The sequence below is a fragment of the Pleurodeles waltl genome, chromosome 4_2, assembly GCF_031143425.1.
Source record: "Pleurodeles waltl isolate 20211129_DDA chromosome 4_2, aPleWal1.hap1.20221129, whole genome shotgun sequence".
In the NCBI taxonomy this organism is placed as follows: Eukaryota; Metazoa; Chordata; class Amphibia; order Caudata; family Salamandridae; genus Pleurodeles; species Pleurodeles waltl.
Genome location: NC_090443.1, coordinates 60098633 through 60117743, shown reverse-complemented (window position 1 = coordinate 60117743; position 19111 = coordinate 60098633). Strand labels below are relative to the sequence as shown.

The window sequence follows — 19111 nt, the reverse complement described above, 5'->3', positions numbered from 1 at the left end:
TTAGAGGTTTCAGCATCGCCCTTAACGTGGAAATGCGAGTGCCAGAGTGATTTCTGATCTCCGTCCACAAAGCTGTCCGCAAAAAGAGAGTCCTAAATACTTATCTGACCTGACGGCCTTCTACTCCACCCATACATCATTTCGTTCTTCCAAAAATACTTTTATCACTTTGCTTATTTGACAGCATAGGATTTATCATCTGTGGGACAAAATTATGGAACTCTCTCCCTCAACACTTACCAGAGTGCCAAGAACTGCTGCCTTTTCTCTACAAATTTGAGAACCTAGCTATGTTAACAATTCTATTTCTAACATCATCTCTTTTGTTTGTTCTTCTTCCTGTTCTGACAATGTAACTTGAGGGTGTTTTGATTCAAAAGATTTGCCTTCAAAATAAATAACATATTGCATAAATTTTGTAATCATTTCCATATTATGAGCTAGACCTCCTTTTGTAGAAGGCTGTCTTTCATGTTGCCAAAACATCTGCTATGTGGGTCACTGCTCGTCCAGGCTTGTCTGGCAGTGAACTATGCAGTGCATTTTAATTGGCACAACGCACTTCATGGAGTACTTTTTTTTTCCAATTTCTCTTTGCGGATTTTAGCTCAACCAGATATGTCTTTCAAATTTTTAACCAAGACCTCAATGTTACCTTACTGTGGAGGCCTCACCTAAGTGCGTTAGGGCCTGATTTAAGGAAAGTGGTACTGCACCAACTGCTGCGCCATTTTCCTTGCACCCCCTTAGCACCTCCCTAACGCCACCATGTGTGTGCCCTATCTAAGCTACGTTGCAGCATGGCAGTAGTTAGGGAACTAGTGTCAAAAGTTTTGAACCTCTTTCGGAGCATTGCAGGATTAGCATAAAATGTTTTTACGCTAATCCTGCAAACCCCATTGAGGCCCATTGTCAACAATTGTGCACCTCCTTTTAACACCTGCTCTGAGAAGGCATTAAAAGTGCTGGAAAAATGTCACAAAGAGATCTCTTAGATTTCTTTGCACTATTTTTTCGGCCATCTAATTTGAGAATGTCCCCTTTACAGACATTTGGCTGGCACAGGCACGATGTAGCGCAAAGGTTTATAAAGTGGCGCAATGCATGATTTAAACCACTTTGTAAATTTGGCGTGGTGATTGTGGCCTCATTGGGCCACATTACTGTGAAAAGAATTACGCTAGTGTGGTGCAAGGAGGTGCTAGCGGATCTTAAATCTGCCACTTAATTCTGTGGCTGGGCATCACCAAATTAGTTAGGAGCTTTGTTCATCATGTAAGGAATGGGACACTTCGAGGAAAAGATCTGCTGATGCTCCTCCTTTCACGCAACTGGGTCCTAGATTATGCATCACATTTTACAAGACCTAACACTTATGTCCATTAACCAGGGTACAAAGTGTCAATAAACAAAATGGTTCAGTGGAAATCTTTTCTGATGCAATCAATGTAACTTTCTCTCTTGGTACAAGAAACATTTTACTCCATTTGTTCTCCAAAATAGGTGTAGTTCATCACATACAAAAAGTAAAATTAGGTGCAGATGGCATAGTGCTAAAAGGTGCAGGAGTGTGCAAAATTTACAATGATAGATATGTACAGGCGGGATGTCTTCAAAACTTCATAAACACAAAAAAGTCTGAAATGTATTTAATAGTTCCTATTTACACTTTAAGACTAGTCGATGTTAGTAGGTATCTGAATCAACACTAGAATGAATCGATCAATCAAACTGAGGATTCAGACATATGGGTACTAATGCCTGCATCCCATATCTAACATAAACCTCCATGTAGGGAAGGTCAATGCGTAACTATGTGACCAACTAAATGTTATGTTATACTGTAACGGTCCACATGCTTCAATAACTGATACCCTTAATCAAGCCCATAGTATTTCAGTCCCTATTTCTTCATGAAATAAACTTTCAGTTGAATCCCTTTAATCCATTCGAATAATCAGTTTTGTGTAATATACAACATAAGACTTTAGAAAACAACTTGACAACACAAGTGGATTTTGTGACATATATAGTTTAATAGCTGTATGCCAGGCAGAGAAAACGACCCAAGAAAGAATGCAAACCACAGGCAGGAGTTTAGCGTACGTAACAGTTATAATAATACAAGAATGTCGAGTAGGTGGTAGTGTACAGTCCAGGTGATAAAATGGCTTTGGTATACACTCAGCACAGGTTACACAATCTACTCAAAAGATTACTGCTTGTAGCGCCTGATAAGAAGTGCAGCATATGCATGATAGTTAACATACACGAGGCCCCAACATTGTTGAAGATAAGTCTCCGTGGAAAATACTGCTACACACAGTTACTAGAAGTACATTGGCCAACAACAGAGCTATGATTTCAGAGAGGGACTAGTTTCTGTGGTATGGTGGGTCAAGAAAATATTGTCACCCATTGCATATGTTTTCTTTTCTATATAAAAGAGGTTCTTGTCTGTACTAAGGCTATGATTGTCTCCGATGTGAATGGAAGGATCTCAACCTAAGACCATGCAAAAGGGTGGGATTTTGTTTTGCTTTCTCTAATCAGTTTGCATCTGATTTGTAACTGTGGTTCATTTGTGCATAGCTAATACTGTGTCGAAGTTGGACCTATCATTTCACCTTACTCCAACCTGCAGAGCTTTCACAAAAAGCTGTCATGGTAACTGACCGTAAAACACCCTGGGTAACAAGATATTGTACAGAAAGAGTGAAGATTATCGTCCTAAAGCCGACACCTATAGTGACCCGGGAAAGAGATTCAGTGAAGGAGACCAAGACTTAGCAACAAAACAGCATGTGTGTAAAAAATTGTTTGTTTCCAGGAGCTGAGTTCCTTTCCTCTCCCAAGTGGGATTTCATGGGTGGAATTTACAATTATCAATAGTACCATTCAATCTTATAAGCATGGCTTGAGGATCTAAACAATTTATCACTTTTCTGGTGAAGCTGGTGTAAAATATGACTCCAGAGGCATATTTTGTGAGTTTTCAGTAGGGAGAGACAGACAAAAAGGATTGCATGTGTTGACGTCATAAGACAGTGAGCTTATTGTTAACAGTTGGTGAGAAACCATTCAGCACTCTACATTTAATACATCTTTTGCCTTGAAGAACTATGCGAGGTTGTTTGGACTATTGCCACCCCAGAGCTGCCTCTGCCTCCTCCGCCTGATCCACCAATACTTCCCCCACCCCCAGAGCCATATCCTCCACCACTCACAGAGCCATATCCTCCACCACTCACAGAGCCATATCCACTGCCACCACCAACGCTGAATCCACCACTGCTGCCTCCCACACCATATCCGCTGCCACCACCAGCGCTGAATCCACCACTGCCGCCTCCCACACCAATTCCGCTGCCACCACTAAATCCACTGCCTCCAGCGCCATATCCTCCGCCTCCTCCTCCAGAGCTGTAACTTCCACCACTGCTGACCACAGCTGCAAGAATAAGCACATCAGAATTACACTTGAGCTTTTCTGGAAACCTACAACAGAATGTACAAAACGCAGCATTGCTCCAGAAACAATTGAGATACTTACAGATGCTCACTGCATTTTGAATCTCTCCAGACATTCTGTAGGAGAAAGAAAATGAACATTGGTGAGAACAAGAGGATGAGCACACAGACCTTTGAGGATCATCTTTTTGGTTGTGTGTTTTTTGTTATATAATATCCCAGAGGTCACATCATAACAGCTATCCACACTGTACTAAAAACACAGTAAAATGATAATAATTCGGATGAAGTGTCATTAAATTATTGGTTTGGTACAGGGATTATCATAGAGTTCAGAGAGATATGGTGCATAGGGCGCAGCTACATATGAACTAGAGATTCATGACAGCGTCAATATACAAGGTGCATTCTTTAGCCTTTAAGTACACCGAGTTGTATGAGGTGTATGTTATTGAAAGTAAATTTACTAATTTAGATCCAAACTTCATTCAGAGTCCTTTGTGCAACTCCCTTACACATTGGTTCTTCATACTCTTTCAAATTTGATAAAGGATGGATATTTAATTTCATTGACCCAGAAATTGTTTCCTCTAAAAGTTCAGCCACTCCCTTTTAAAAGGGTCGAGCATAGCATTGCGTAAGCGCTGCTTTTCAACCTGTTTTAATCTATTCTGTGGGCTTTAACCACCCGGCCTGTCTTTCAAAAATCCCTTGATGTCGTTGAAAAACCTTTTATGTGTGTCCCGTCTTTGAGTCTATGTTTTGTTTCACCTGCAGACTGACCCTGTTGCATGTATTATTGCACGATCACCCATAAACTTTTGTGTGTGCTCACCTCTTTTTTCTTTCTCTCTCCCCTTCGCGCTCCATGGCGGCCAATGCCGCTTTGAAGTTCTAACAAGTGGTTTATGTCCTTGCCGCTTTTAAAGCGCCAATGACAATGTTAAGATGTGTCATGTTTAATAATTTCTTAAAACTCTTCATATAAGTATAGAATGTGTTTTGTTTCTCCTAAAGACTGGAATGTATCTTTTCCAAAACATTTAAAAGCGTTACCTCTGAATGAAATAAATAGTGGATCAACTAATATATTTACATGTTTGTTACATTTGAAGTATTCATGACTGGACTAGAATATTATCAGGCTAATGAAAACATAGTTTGATTAGAGGGATTTTTTTAGTGTATAAGTACTTCCAGTATCGTCTAACCTCTTCTGAGTCCTCTGCAAGCACTAAAACGGACCCTCTTTCCTCAAGTGATGCTCAGCTGTCTGCTAAAGCACAGCACCAAGCTTGCTGCCCTCCTCTCCGTTTATAGCCCCACCTAGACTAAGCTCCCAAGATACGACCTTTTATAGTCTAGAGTCAGAATATATTAAATAATGGCAATATTTTCATTTTTTGCTGCAGATAGAGGAAGAAGGTAAAGGGAAATGTTTTAGTTATATGCAGGGCTACTGGAATTATGTGGCAGAGAGGATCACATTATGTTGCAGGGGTGACCAATTTATGTGGCAAGAAAAGTCCAGTTATGCATTTACAACACCAATAACTCTAACTCAAGCAAATGTGAGTCCTATTGCATTGCAAATGCTTGTTTCTTTTGTAGTTATCAGACGTTTGCTTGAAGTTTACCAGTAGGAGGAATCCTTTCACCTCTTATTCAGGAAGTAATAGTGACTTATCTACATGGATGTTCATGTATTCTTCTTGATGATACCTTGCTATTAATCATGTGCTAGCTTGAAAAACTCAGGTCAAATTACTATTAATAACATTTGAAATGAACGCTACTACCAGCACAAGGCCGTTCTGGGGCACATGTGTGGTCTTCTAAAGTCACCTGACTTTTAACATAATTTTCAGAAGCAGACCACAAGGAAAATCTTAAAATACAATTTAATTGATCACTTCCACGTTGTCACAGTTCACTCACCTGTGTTCTTCTCCCTCCAGCAGGGTCTTATAAGTTGCAATTTCAATGTCCAGGGCTAGCTTAGCGCTCATCAGCGCCTGGTGATCCTTCTGCTGGCGAGCCATCTCCTCCTTGGCCTTCTGTAGTGCTTTTTCCAGCTCCGCCAACTTTGCCCTGGCATCCTTCAGGGCAAGTTCACCGCGCTCCTCAGCCTCAGCAATACTAGTCTGCAGTTTGGCAATCTGGACAAAAGTAGAGCACATCAGTTAGAGTGTTTCTGCTTTTAACGTTATCAGGTTGCTACCACCTTTACAACTAATATCTGGTAGGTGTAATTCCTGAATACGTAAGTTTCATAGTACAATGTAGCCAATGTCTTATCTGGAGACTTCCTCTCACTGTTATGAGTTCCATGTATGATTGGCTAGGGTTGCACAAGCCTGATATCCTCATCCTTCTGCCGCTGGGTGAAGTTTAGTGAATCATAGTTCTAAACACGTGCCCAAGGATGGACAGTATTACTGTGATTCCCTTTTTATCAGAGGTAGAGGTAACTAGAAAGGCCTGCACTTGCTATTGACATCTTGGTGCATCTTTATTACCCCCAGTCAGGGGCGCTTCCTATAAATGATCAATATTAACTTTTTTCTAGTTGCTTATTGAGCTCCATCATTTGACTGTTTCTTCTTCTGTTGGCATTCTAAGGGTGTGAATAAACCGTTAATCTAGAACTAGTAGGAAGTTTTATCCTAAAGAAATGGACCTTTAGATCTCTGAAGACGTGCAGCCACTTGACAAGGCTTTTAAGGACGGAGTTAGACTGCCCCAGCGTATTCTTTAAAGTTATTTCCACCGGAGTCTACGTATGCATTTGAGGAGAGCACCTTTCTCTGCCTGAGCAGTGATTTAATTAGTGCACAGGAAAAAACTCACATACTTGAACATGTAGCATAATATGTGCAGAGTGAAGTCTTCATCATCAAAGACTGTAAAGACTGCTATGAAAATGGTGCATGTGATAATAGCTAGGCAAGACATATATACCTGTTTTTTCACGCTGTCAATTTCTGCTTTCAGTCTTTGGATTGCCCGGTTCAGCTCAGAAATCTCAGTTTTACTGCTCTTCAGATGGTCCCCGTGCTGACCAGCGGCTGCCTGAAGCTGCTGAAACTGTGGAACACAACAACAGACAAGCATTGGCATGCTAATAGCTCTGGCTCCAAAGAAATGTTGTATGGTCATGTGAAACATTACAAGTAAATGGGATGTGGAAGAAATTTGAATTTGTGTGTAATGAAAGAACTGTAGAATACATATTGGTGTAGGTTAAAAGGGCAGGTGAGAGTTGCTCTGTCAAGCCAGACCTAAACATCCATATATGTTAATGACTGTCCTGCTCCTATCTATGCTGCTGCCAGAGAAAAACACCATACAATATCTAGTCACCTAAGACACTTTAATGGCATAACAGTGTTGAATGTGTGCCACTGGAAGTTTGAATTCAGGCAGCTGAATAAATAAACAAAATTATCACAGCTGTGTGGAGAGCAGGCACATTTTTGTGTGGAGGACAAGTACATTTTTGTAGAAGCATCCAACTTCTGCCCAATCAAAACAAGTACTTGTGCCTTCCAATATGTGGGTGGAGTCAAAGGCTCTCTCTAGTGATGCTCACATAATTGTCTGGCGACAGTTGCACTGCCGTACCATACCACAAAAAAATGAATAGAACAAAAGCTTATACTTATAACTTTCAAACAAAGATGAAAAGAACAAACGTTTATATTTTGCATGGGCATTCACTTTTATCCATCACCATCTTCACGACTATGATTTGCTCCAACTTACAACTTATTCTGTAGCCTTGGTGTGCTTATGAAATAATATGTGGTTCCAAAATACCCCTGATGCTCCTCAGAGCTGAAAATCTGGCATTTGCTGTCATCCTGAACTTTGTGACTCAAATGCACGGGAAGCGTTTCCGGGGTGTCGATGCTGTGTTGTTCAAAGGTATTTTTCTAATGAAGCCATCAAATGATTTGGAAACATTTAAAAATTAATTTAATGGCTGACACAGGTGTATTTCATAAATGATGCAGGCTTATCTATCAAACAAGAAGGCAACGCTTTGAAATATGCATGGCAATTTTGATTTGTCAGGCATGGCATTGCACTGGAGTTAGCAATTCAGGGTGGGATAAGCAGGGTTTGCAGGGGTCAATAAATGTATGATGTTAATTTGCAGTTTCAAAGTCAGTTGGTTCCCAGAAAAAAGGTTTGAAATGCAAGTATTTCTGAATAAAAGGTGGCAGGAGGGCAGATGACATTTGCAGCACTTTATGTCTGATTGAAAAGATCTGTAGTGATCAAGGTAAGTGGATAGCCGATAAAAAGATGTGCAGTGTTTTCTGTGGTAATATGAGTATAATCAGAGACCTAGGTTAAAGAGTGATCATTTTAAATATTTTACACATCCGAGGTCCCATGTTGTTATGGATTTTGAAGGTCATAACCATATTTGTGAAAGTCCCTCTGTGGTAGGTTCAGAAGATGATCTAGGACACCCTCCACTGGAGATAGTATCCTCCGAACTCATGAGCAAGCACTCTATTATTCTCTCATACAGACTACTGATTTTGCAAAAAAATGAGATCTTCTACTTTCACGTTCCTGGACCAAAACTCCATTTTGTGCTATTTACTGAAAACAATCGTGTGCTACTTTATCAAGCATGCTCACCACTCAGCATGCTCAATCCCTCCCTATGCCCCACATTTTTTAGGTAGTTCCCTTCATTCACTTGGATGTGGACTGGAAACTGCAATATGTCAGAAAATGGACAATAAAAATATCATCAGACATAAACAATTTTCCCAAATACCTAGTACAAAAATATCACTCCTTTGTCTGTAGATTGTCTGTTATTAACTTTGTAAGGTAATATTTTGTGAGCAATATTTATGACACAATAGATAGGTCTCTACAATCTGGTACCATTCCCTGTGCCTGAACCTTTCACTAGCCTGCACCTCCTTGCCTCACGTAGGGCCTCATTTACAACAAAATGATGCAGCCTGGTGCTGCAAACCAGCGCCACACTGAGCTATTAAGAAAGTGCAGGGATGCGCTCTATTTACAACAATATGATGCGTCCTTGTACTTTCCTTAGTACTGTAGCACAATTGGCAGCCTACCGCCAACGCATGCACCCTTGCAGCATGGTGCAAGAGTGCCTGCATTACAGGAATGTTTGTTTATGTGCAGGAGGCGGCTCCTTCCTGCACATAAACAATCATTAATGGCGTTTTCCTCTTTCTATGTGTGCTGCAGAATGAGGAAAAACATGAGAGAAATAATATTATTTCTCCCCGTTGCACCATTTTTACCTCGCCCCTGAAGAGGCATAGGAATTGACACATTCCTGGACTTGTAAATCTGGGAATGCATTAGATTCCTCCCAGTTCTATGAGTGTTGTGTGGGACAGCAACACCCATGGAACATCCCTTTCATGCAGTGTTATGCTTGAAAGTGGTCCCCATTTACAAGGCAATGAAAAGCCACACAAGGTGGCTTTGTGTGGCCTTGTAAATATGGCTGGTACACTGCGCCACCGGATCATAAACAAATGACGCTCTGGTAGCGCCGTATGCCGCTAGGCCCTTGTAAATGAGGCCTGAGGCTGGAGTTCTTTCTGGTTTTCTAATGTAGAGGTTCTTAGTTTACATACCTGGGACATGTACTTGGTACACTGTTTCAGTGTATAAATAGCTTACAGGAGGTGATTATTGTTAGGTGATCTTCATTTGGCCTGCACCACCTGCCTAGGTGTCAAGTGCGCCATATATTTCCTAAAGATGTGCAACAGTACTCTGTTGCATACACTTTTATAGAATGTCTAATAAACCTGGGAGTGAGCTTTCAGCTACATCGTGTTGCTGTCCACCTTGCCTGCACAGAAAACGTCCAAACATCCTCAACACAAATGTGCAATTACTCATATCAGTCTCTTTGCTACCATAGTCAACTTAATCTGTCATCTGGTCACTTCCTGAAATTGCAATCTCTGAAATCTCAGTGGATTCTTTCCTGGACAGTTCGTTTACAAACACCTTTTCCTGTTATCTTTCCAGTGATTTACACACCCATTTACCCAATTTAAAAGGGAATGCATTGTTTAAGTCAAATACGCATGTAGTGCCTTTAAAAATGAAAATCCCATTTAATTTTGCGATTTAGCGGATAGAAAACAAAACATACATTTTTGATATTTGCCTTCCTGCAATTGGAAAGTTATTCAGAAGTTTCATAGTGGTTATTTAAATTTAAAAGCCCGAATCGGACATGAATGTTTGGTGTTTTCAACCTTTGGATCTCATGGAGACAGGGATCTTTGATTTCTCACTGTAATAAGATCTATTGTCACAACAACGAAGAATCTAACTCCTAAATTTTCTCCCTCTCTGAGCTTCATATTTTGTTTTAAAAAAAATAGATTTTCCCTGTCTACACTCTTTGCAGTTGAGCTTGGACGTTATTTGTGCCGGCACTGAGAATCCTGCCAGAGTCACATATAAGCAGAAGTGTCTCATGTTCTGGATATGGGCTCTGGAGAACAGCAATGAGCCTATTTACATTTTTGGTTAACAGTATTCTGTCAATTTTTCTGTATTATGTGAAGGCTAGTATTCACCTATACCTCTCAATGCAAAGCCTGCTTCAAAGAACTACCCAGACAAGTTTTTTTGTTCAATTAGAGCTAAAATACTACTTTTATAGACTTTTATACATATTCCCTCCTGTCAGGGAACTTTCCCAACAGTGGCATTTTAAATTCCTTTTAACTGCAATGATCAATAAAGCCTTCCCGTTAATTGCTATTTGTTAATTTAAACGTACGCCTTAAAAAGTGGCCTTGTATGTGGTCATAGCATCAGATTGGAGTGGCAGTGAAAGCCAAGCTTTATTTCTTTCAATCAAAGTCACATCCTTTCTTTCACGAGATGGACCTGTGCATAAACCCGTCATTTATTCCATATGTGCACTTGGAGTTCCACCAGAATCAAGAATGTATAATATATATGTCATTAGGTGTGTCATTTAATGAAAACTAAGGGCCAAATGTACGTAGGGTGACAGGTTTGTGATTACCAAATACCACATTTTAGCAATTTTCTGTTTGGTAATCGCAAATGCCCATGTTCTAATGTGTGTTTCCCACACTGTACGAGTCCCAGTGGGTCGCAAATATACCTACATAATTAATATTCATGAAGTAGGTCTCGCTTTGCAACTCATTAGAAATCACTAAAATCACAGGGATGATGGCCTACTAGGGTCAGCCGACCACAATGTTTGTGACTGCTTTTAAATAGACCAATCTTTTTTTTTTTATAAGGAGCCCATTTTCCTTAAATGGAAATGGGATCTGTTTCAAAAAGAAATATGAAAGATTTTCTTTACAAACTACATTTCAGTCGCAAAACATTCACACATACCACTGCAATTTGGTATTAGGAAGGGATGCCGAAAACAGACCGCTTGCTAATACTGAATCTCAAACCCACTTTGCGAGTCGTTAATAGATTACTGAATCACAAATAGAGCCCGGAACATCAAAATAATTTTTTTTGCAGTCGCAAACGGCCCAATTCTGAAAACGCTTTGTACATCTGGCCCGAAATCCAGTAGAGCAGAGCAATCCACATACCCAAACAAATAAAATGAACATCTTTCTGCATTACTTCCCTATGGATTTTCTAACATTTGACTGGCATATTTAGTAGTTTGGAAATAGGGAGCCATTCACCAACCAATGAAGCCACCAACCGAGGAAGTAAAATTCTGAAATCCAAGAAGCCAATCGATCATAAAGTAATTGAACTGACCCATCTAAGCTATTGCAGCGTGATAAAGTCCGAAATGAACTAGGTTCATTATGTATGTCTAATAAGAATATTTTCTGACCCTTACAAGTTTTAACAATTATGTTAAAAGACAGATGCTGACCAGGTAAATTATACATTTCTCATGATGGCCACTTCAGAGTAAGTGGCAGTGCTGAGGTATGAGCTTCCATAAATTTGAAAACACACACGTTTCTGAAATCAGTTTCCCGGGACTTTGTTTTAAAGAATATCTCATTTTAGATAGTAAGATAAAAACGGTAACATACACCGCTCAAACCATTTGTAACAAAAGTCTAAACTGAGTTGTAAGGTAAGCTATCATTGCCTGGGTGATAGGTCCCCCTTTTTGCACAGGGCTATTAGATCTGAGAAAAACAATTTTAAGTAAAAATGAGATATTGCCCTTCGAAGTAGTTTAGCTATAAAATGTTCACATAAACACTGAACAAACCGGCAATGCTGTGACCCCCTGCCTGGCTCTAGGATGCCCAGCCATGCCCTGCAAGCCCCCATCATGCCCTACATAATATCGAGGTTCTGCAGTCTGACAGCTATAGTGCACATATACCCAACCGCTTCCTGCCACAGTCTACAAACCCCTGGTCATGCACAGCCTTCCTACGGCCACGCTGTGCACCTCCCGAACTACTCCCTGCGACCCCCTGCAAGAACCTGTGAAACTTAACATAATACCAGCCACTTTCTGCACACTCACAGCAATGCTTTACATAACCCCATCCAGGCTCACCCTTGCATCTAGTGGCTAGAAGAGAGGACCTTTTCTGCCCGAGGCATTGGGAAACCTGCAGTGGGAGGAGAGCTGTGCCCATACGACAAGGCTAGATGTTGTGGGTGGGGCGGTGGAGGGTGTGTGGGGGGGGAGGTTACAGTAGTGGAGGGGGGGTGGAATGAGTTTATGGATGCTGTACTACTGTTCATTTTGAGCCCTGTCATTATTACAAAAAGTGTAAGATGAATGCAGCTGGACTTTGTTTACTTTATGGCATCATTATCACCTCGGCTAATTTGTTTCTGGCATAAAGGTGTCTACATCTGCGCAGTTGCAAGTTTGTCAGGATGGCTTGGTGAGTTATAGGCTTGATGGTGACATATATTATGATATGCAGGTCACCCCAGCAGGTCTGACTTAGTCTTCTATTCTTCTATTCTTTCATGGCCAGTAAATGGAATGCTACAGCATTTGGTAATAGTAACATCTGATTTAACCATCCTACCGTCCTTATAAACAAGTTGCTGTGCACATCGTACATGTATGAGTTTTAAAATGTTTAACGTATTCATACTCAAACTAGTGATCGTGTTAATTATTTTACCCCATCTTTTGGGGCTCTGGTTCTCATTTCACCATCTACATACATACATATGTAATTGTTGTAGCTGATTGCTCTGTGAGGAACACAATGTTGTTTACACTTGAAGTAAAGTACTTAAAGTCTGACTTAGACCCAGCCAGATGTACACTGTTTAGCCACTGCAGAAGAGGGATGACATCTGCTGCCCTAGTGCACCAGAGCCTGCCATATTCATAAGTCACCTCCTACCTGATGGAGATCCCTGGGCTTTTAGAGGAGCTGCTGCTATGGCACCTGCTCTGAAGGCACTGAAATACTTCGCCTTACTGGTGCAATGATCAGTAAGCCTACACAGCAAAGATTTTTGTTTTACAAACACAATCTGTCAAAGTGGAAGTGTGTTTTAAAAAAACATATATAAAGGAAACGTCTTTGGGACACTGGGAGTTTTCTCCCAGCATGTGTGGTCATTTCCGTGTTTTCCTGTCAGGCTTTACTTTTCTGTCTCTAACAAGAAAAAATGATGTCAGAAGGTCTTCCCTAAATAGGGTGGGAGTTCTGAGGCATTTAGGCTGACAGCCTGTTGTATGTTGGCTGTCTGTGAAAGGTTTCCCTGACACTAAATAGAGCGGGCAAACCAAGAGTTTAGCAAAAAGGGTACTCGGCCAAGTTTGTAACAAAATATTGTGTACACCAAATTCAAAATCTGACCCTAGGTTCTAGGGTAACAGACATATTTATCTTCAGCCCCCATTCTAAAGAATATCTCATGTTGCTGATTGTTTTACAATTGTGAATTCTGAAATATCTCATTCTTGCTTTTAACAAAAATGAAATAAGTTAGTATTGCCTTGGTATGTGTGATATGTTGGTTGCCAATGAAGCAAATGATGGCATTTAAATTATGTTCTCATGTGGCAAGCAGAAGATGATATCTTTCTCTAGATTCATTGATGCACCTTATCCCGCTAGTGCCAGATCACGTGTCACATACCTTGCTTGCATAGGCAGCCTCTGCCTCAGCTTGACTCCTCCTGGCGATTTCTTCATACTGAGCTTTCGCACCAGCGATGAGACTTTGCAGATTCAGGGCTCGGTTATTGTCCATGGAGAGAATGACAGAGGTGTCCGACATCTGTCCTTGGATTTCTGCAAGTTCCTGCAGTAAAAGTAGCACAACATTGAGCAACTTTTAAGCTAAACCCTGGTGCTCCCCCATTTTGCTGTCCTTGCTACTGTTAATCATGTGCTCTCTATTTGTCTTCTCTCAAAAGCACAGATACTGCACCTTTTATGTTGTTTCATTTCTGGACTTCACAGTGGTTCATTGCATGGACCCTTCATATTGTACAGGCATTATTGCCCTTTAGTTTTATGGATTCTGGATTTTTAACAGGCACTTTGGGTGATATTACACGTATACATAGACTTGATACATTACAAACTTTAGGGCTACAAAGCGGCCCCTGAACGAAAAGGCGACGTGCCACGGCTTGTTTAAATATATAGGTACCCAAGGATTCAACAGTGGGCAATGCAATTGTGCTGAAGATTATATGACCGATTATATGACCATGTCTCTTTCATGGATCACCACTGGTAGCTGGATCCATCTGCCCGCTTTAATTAGGGAAGATCCGTTCTATAGGTACGAGAATTCCCTCTGCTATTTATGCTTATTGAGTATAACTTCTATAGGTGTTAAATGTTGCCCTGCCTTCTTTCATTAGGGGTTCTCAGCTCTTCGGAAGCTGGAGGTTCCTCTATTCTCAATAATAATGTGTGAACCGTTCTTTAACAGGTGGAAAAACCTTTGCCCTTGATGATCAAGGTAATAAACAGAAAACAATGGCTCACTGTAGCATTATTCATAAAACATTGTTTAAATGGTCACAGTCGTACCTGCCTTGTATTCTAACGTGGCCAAGCGTCCCAGTAGTCTAATGCAAAACAAGCCAGTTGAACTCTACAAATTAATTTACAGTTCAAAGTGGTTGTTATTGGTTCTATTGGGTCTGTCTTGTTTTCCTTTTTATGTGCACATTTATCTCATATTCGCTTATACGGCACACTAGCCACAATTCCTGCTTATATATTACATTGTTGTCCACAATTAAACACATTTATGTGTGCTTTATTCCCTGCCCTCTGCTTATTCAGATATTAATTTTTTCAGAAGAGCTGACTTATCAGTCACACGAGGGATGGCTCACCATGATTGTATGCCTATGAATAATGCACGGGTAATACTCCACTGAACAATTGTTGCCTATTCCCGTAGATTATATAGTATAGGTCCTGTTGTGATAAGGGATCCTCAGTTCTGAATTAGAGGTGCCTCTGCCGTCTTTGATTCTGAGTTCTCCGTTTTAACAAAACATACGTTCTCATCATATCTGGTTAAAAGCCCCTACTTATATAGGAAATAAAGTTTCCCTGCCCTTCTTGAGTTGAGGGTAGTTCTGTAGGAGGTGGTTGCTTTTCTGACCACTTTCTAGATGGGTTTTCTGTTCTGAAGCAGCTGTCACTTTGCTCATTGGATAGGCATGCCACCCTTTTGAATCCAGAAGTGCCTCTAACGCGATTGATCAGGTTTCTCTCATTTCTATCAGAACTGCAAGTTCATAGTCCCTCTTTGGCTAGGGGCTCTCAGTTGCTGAACAACAGGATGCTGCCCTGCCCTTTGTCATTTGGGGTTCTTAGTACTAGAAGAGGTGCATACCTTCTCCCTGTGTACCTGTGCTTCACAGCATCATAGGAGCTGGATGCTGCCCTAACTTCTTTGGTGAAGAGTGCTCAATATGAGTGGAACTACAGGTTACTCACCAGGTCAAATAGTCTCTTGAGGAACTCAATCTCATCAGTTAGACTATCCACTTTAGCCTCCAGTTCCACTTTCTTCATGTAGGCGGCGTCAACATCCTGAGAAAGAATCACAATACGTTATTAGTTCATTGGATGATAGATCTAATTAGATTGCTCCTTGGTGGCCTTTTCAGGGCAACTAAACACTGGCTCCTACTTCAGAAACATCGAGAGGATTTCCCCTTTATGGACTTGCAGGAAATCAAGTCGAACCTCCCTGCTCACATACATTATAATATGTTCAACATACTCAGGTGCTGTCTCATGCAATGGTGCTGACCACGTTGTCCCCCGGCATGACACCTGCTGTCATATTTCTCTATGACTGCAGTCATTCGTAGACTTAACCTTCCTCTTTCTGTGAATTTGCACTTTTGTTTTTGATCCCTGAGCCCCAGCTGTTGCATGTTGAGGGCTTCCATTGTCCTGAGCACTGTTTTTCCCTTCTCTGGTACCTATTCTCCTCTCTACTGTTCTTCATCCTGGACACTGCCAAGATACTGTCCTCACAGGAGGATAGGGGCACAGAGCACTCCTAGTCAGAAGACTCAGACTCATGGACACGGTGCAAGAAGACCTAACATTCCAGATAAGGAGAGCAGACCTTGTGCCCCTTTGGACCCCTGAACATCACAACACAGCCTCGGGGCATGCACACAGCGTCCCCTGTTGCTATTGCCTCTCAGACCACTGACCTTCTTCAGCACCACAAACTCGTTCTCTGCGGCTGTGCGCTTGTTGATCTCATCTTCGTATCTGTTGGAGTAAGATACAGATTGGGGGGGTTAAGTCATGACAGATTCGCACCACGAGCTTTTTTTAATGTAGGTATCAGCCAAAACGCAAGACATCCTTGTGTTCGCCTTTAGTGCAGCACTTCATTGTCAAGACCCCGATTCTGTGCACGATCCCAAACCTGACACATGCACTGAACACAAATACCCTTCCTTATTTACTGTATGAATCTGATAGCAAATCAACTACACCCTGTCTGCATTACACGGAACACTTTACTTCTTTGCTACAATCTAAAATATGCCATTAAAATTCCAACACATTTGAGCACCTGATTCTGAATAAGAAAAGGGTCAAACTGTACAATCCATTTCCTGTTTGCTATCTTTCCAGTGCACACCGACCAGAACCTCTTTTGTGTGCATTTCTGCTGCCAGCGCTGCACTTGCTGCTTGACAATGAATTGAGCTAGCGGCCTGTCCTGATTCCCAAGGTGAGTTCCCCATCTCCACACTCGGACTACCGCGCAGGCGCGAGGCACCCCCCGCCCCCCTCCAGACAGCCCCTCACATACTTCTTCTTGTAGTCCTCGACCAGATCATGCATGCCCCGCAGCTCGTTATCCAGGCGGGGCCTTTCATTAACCGTCCGATCTAGGTGCGTTCTCAGGTTACTAATGTACGTCTCGAAGAGGGGCTCAATGTTGCTCCTTTTGGTCCCTTTTTGGCCATGTTCCTGCAAAAATTTCCACTTGGTCTCGAGCACCTGGTTCTGCTGTTCCAGAAATCGGACCTAAAAGTCACAGGAAAGACGATAGCTAAGTCTCTGTGCAATAGATGCTTCACTTGACCACGACGATCTCTCATTTCATCACTTTCGCTACCTGTTTCCATTTTACAGTGGGATCACTTGGGATGGGGAGAGTTTCTATCACACTAACCACAAACATTTGCTTGTTCATGTGTGACTTTTTCACCTAGCGACATATATCAGCCATGAAGACCTTTCAACATCTTCGAACAACATAATGGAGCCAGCTGCCTTCCCAGTTCGGGCAGGGTCTGTGAGTTTATGAGAGACAAAGTTTCAGGAACTACTGTGAGTGAGCACAGTTTATTAAAACCTTAATTGCATACACACATACAAATTAGGGCATTTATGAAGAATTTATATCCCAGAATCGAGACACAAGAACATGTCCACTAAGCAACAACCATCAGCATCTTTTCAAGCTGAAGTATTTACAAATCCAAGAAGAGTTTTCAAAATCAACAGTCCCTACTGTTTAAACCTGTTGTGTTGCTGATAGTAATGTCAGTCCTTTTGACTGCTAATGCATTTTAATTTTCAACCTTATAAGTAAAAAATACATCTTTGAAAAAACAGCCTCTACCAACTAAAAAGAGCCTATTTCATTATTTAACATTATAGTGAACCACAATTTAAAAGATGTGTCTATAAGAACTAAAGAAATTAGGTTCTTGGCTTACCTTGTCTATAAATGAAGCAAATTTGTTGTTGAGCGTCTTGATTTGCTCCCTTTCCTCGCTTCGCAACTTGGAGAGGGCAGGGTCAATGTCCACATTGATTGGTGTCAGGAGGCTATGGTTAATGGTCACTTGTTGGATTCCACCAGGAGGACAAACTGGGAAGGCAGGAGCAACACCTCCAAAACCTCCTCCGCTGCCGAAACCTCCACCACCAAGACTACCACCTCCACTGCCATAGCCCCCTGCTCCTCCACCTAAACCACCCCCACCCCGAACACTGCCTATGCCGAAGGAAATTCGTTTAGTTCCCCCTAAGCTAACGAGGCTTCTGCTGCCAAAACCACTTGCACCACCACCTCCACCGCCGCCACCAACACTGGTACGCCCATAACCACCACCGCCTCCACCGTGAGACACAGAAGTGGAGCTAAAGCTGACCCTTCCACCTCCTCCCAGAGAGGCAGCGCTGAAACCCTTGCCTCTTCTTTCAGACTGAGAGTATGAATGTTGAGAGTAACTCATGGTGAGCTCCTGAAAGAGTAGCCGAAGCAAGGAATGTTCAGTAAAGTTACGGTGCACAAAGGAGCCGAAAGGAAAGGAGACAGTTCCCCTTTGATTATTAAAGCAGGCATCTGCTTTTATATGTTTTGACAGGTAGGCTGGGTCACAGGCAGCTAACCAAGCCAATTTACTCATCAACAGGGGCTTGGCACATTTGGCGTGCCTGGGAGGAACCATTCCTTCACAACCTGTTTAATGGAGTGCTAAAGGAACACGCCTATCCCAGAGTACACGAATTAATAAAAGGCATTTGCTTGCAGGCTTCGGCATTATGAAATACTTTTATGCACTATTCCCGCAGGGAGCAGGGTTCAGTTAAGGTATGCAGGAAAATGTAGATCTCTGTGCGACTCTTTATCTTATCGTTTTTGTCTGCTGTGTCTCACACAAGATGCATCTCCTACACCTGTGGGGGCAGTTTTGTCGTGTTTTATTTTGTAACAACATGGATATTGAGATCTGTCTGCTTCAGAGATTCACACTCGGCATCTGTTTCACCAGGGGTTAGTAAGTAGCTGGCAAAGATGCCCTTGACAGATGTTTCAGAGAAATCGCCAGGAACGACAAGCATCAATTTTCAAATCAGCAGAGTGACTGGCAAAGGACCATGACTTTCTCATAATGTGGTGTGGGAACGACATTGTTCTCCTTCAGGCTAAGTTCCTAATTCGATGACGATGGGCTGTCACTGTACACCGATCAGGTTGTTTGATTACCTGTTTTGCTATTACTGCTGTGTACCTGAGAAGAAGCTACCTTGGGATCTGAATGACTTGTAGCTGAGGAATGTGACTCCTTGGATAGGCTCTTGATCGTTCTTAAAATCCCTGCATCTCTAGAAAGAATGCTTTG

At 41.7% G+C, this 19111-nt stretch overlaps 1 protein-coding gene across 1 annotated transcript; it reads right to left on the bottom strand.

The window, feature by feature from the left end:
- Positions 1–2016: 2016 nt before the first annotated feature.
- LOC138292207 (keratin, type II cytoskeletal 4-like) lies at positions 2017–18451 on the bottom strand. Its single transcript, XM_069230653.1, has 9 exons — positions 17699–18451; positions 16783–17000; positions 16169–16229; positions 15435–15530; positions 13603–13767; positions 6433–6558; positions 5410–5630; positions 3554–3588; positions 2017–3451 (listed from the first exon to the last, which is right to left on the bottom strand). The coding sequence occupies exons 1-9, from the start codon at positions 18434–18436 to the stop codon at positions 3096–3098; spliced, it is 2016 nt and encodes a 671-aa protein (XP_069086754.1). The 5' UTR covers positions 18437–18451; the 3' UTR covers positions 2017–3095.
- Positions 18452–19111: the final 660 nt, after the last annotated feature.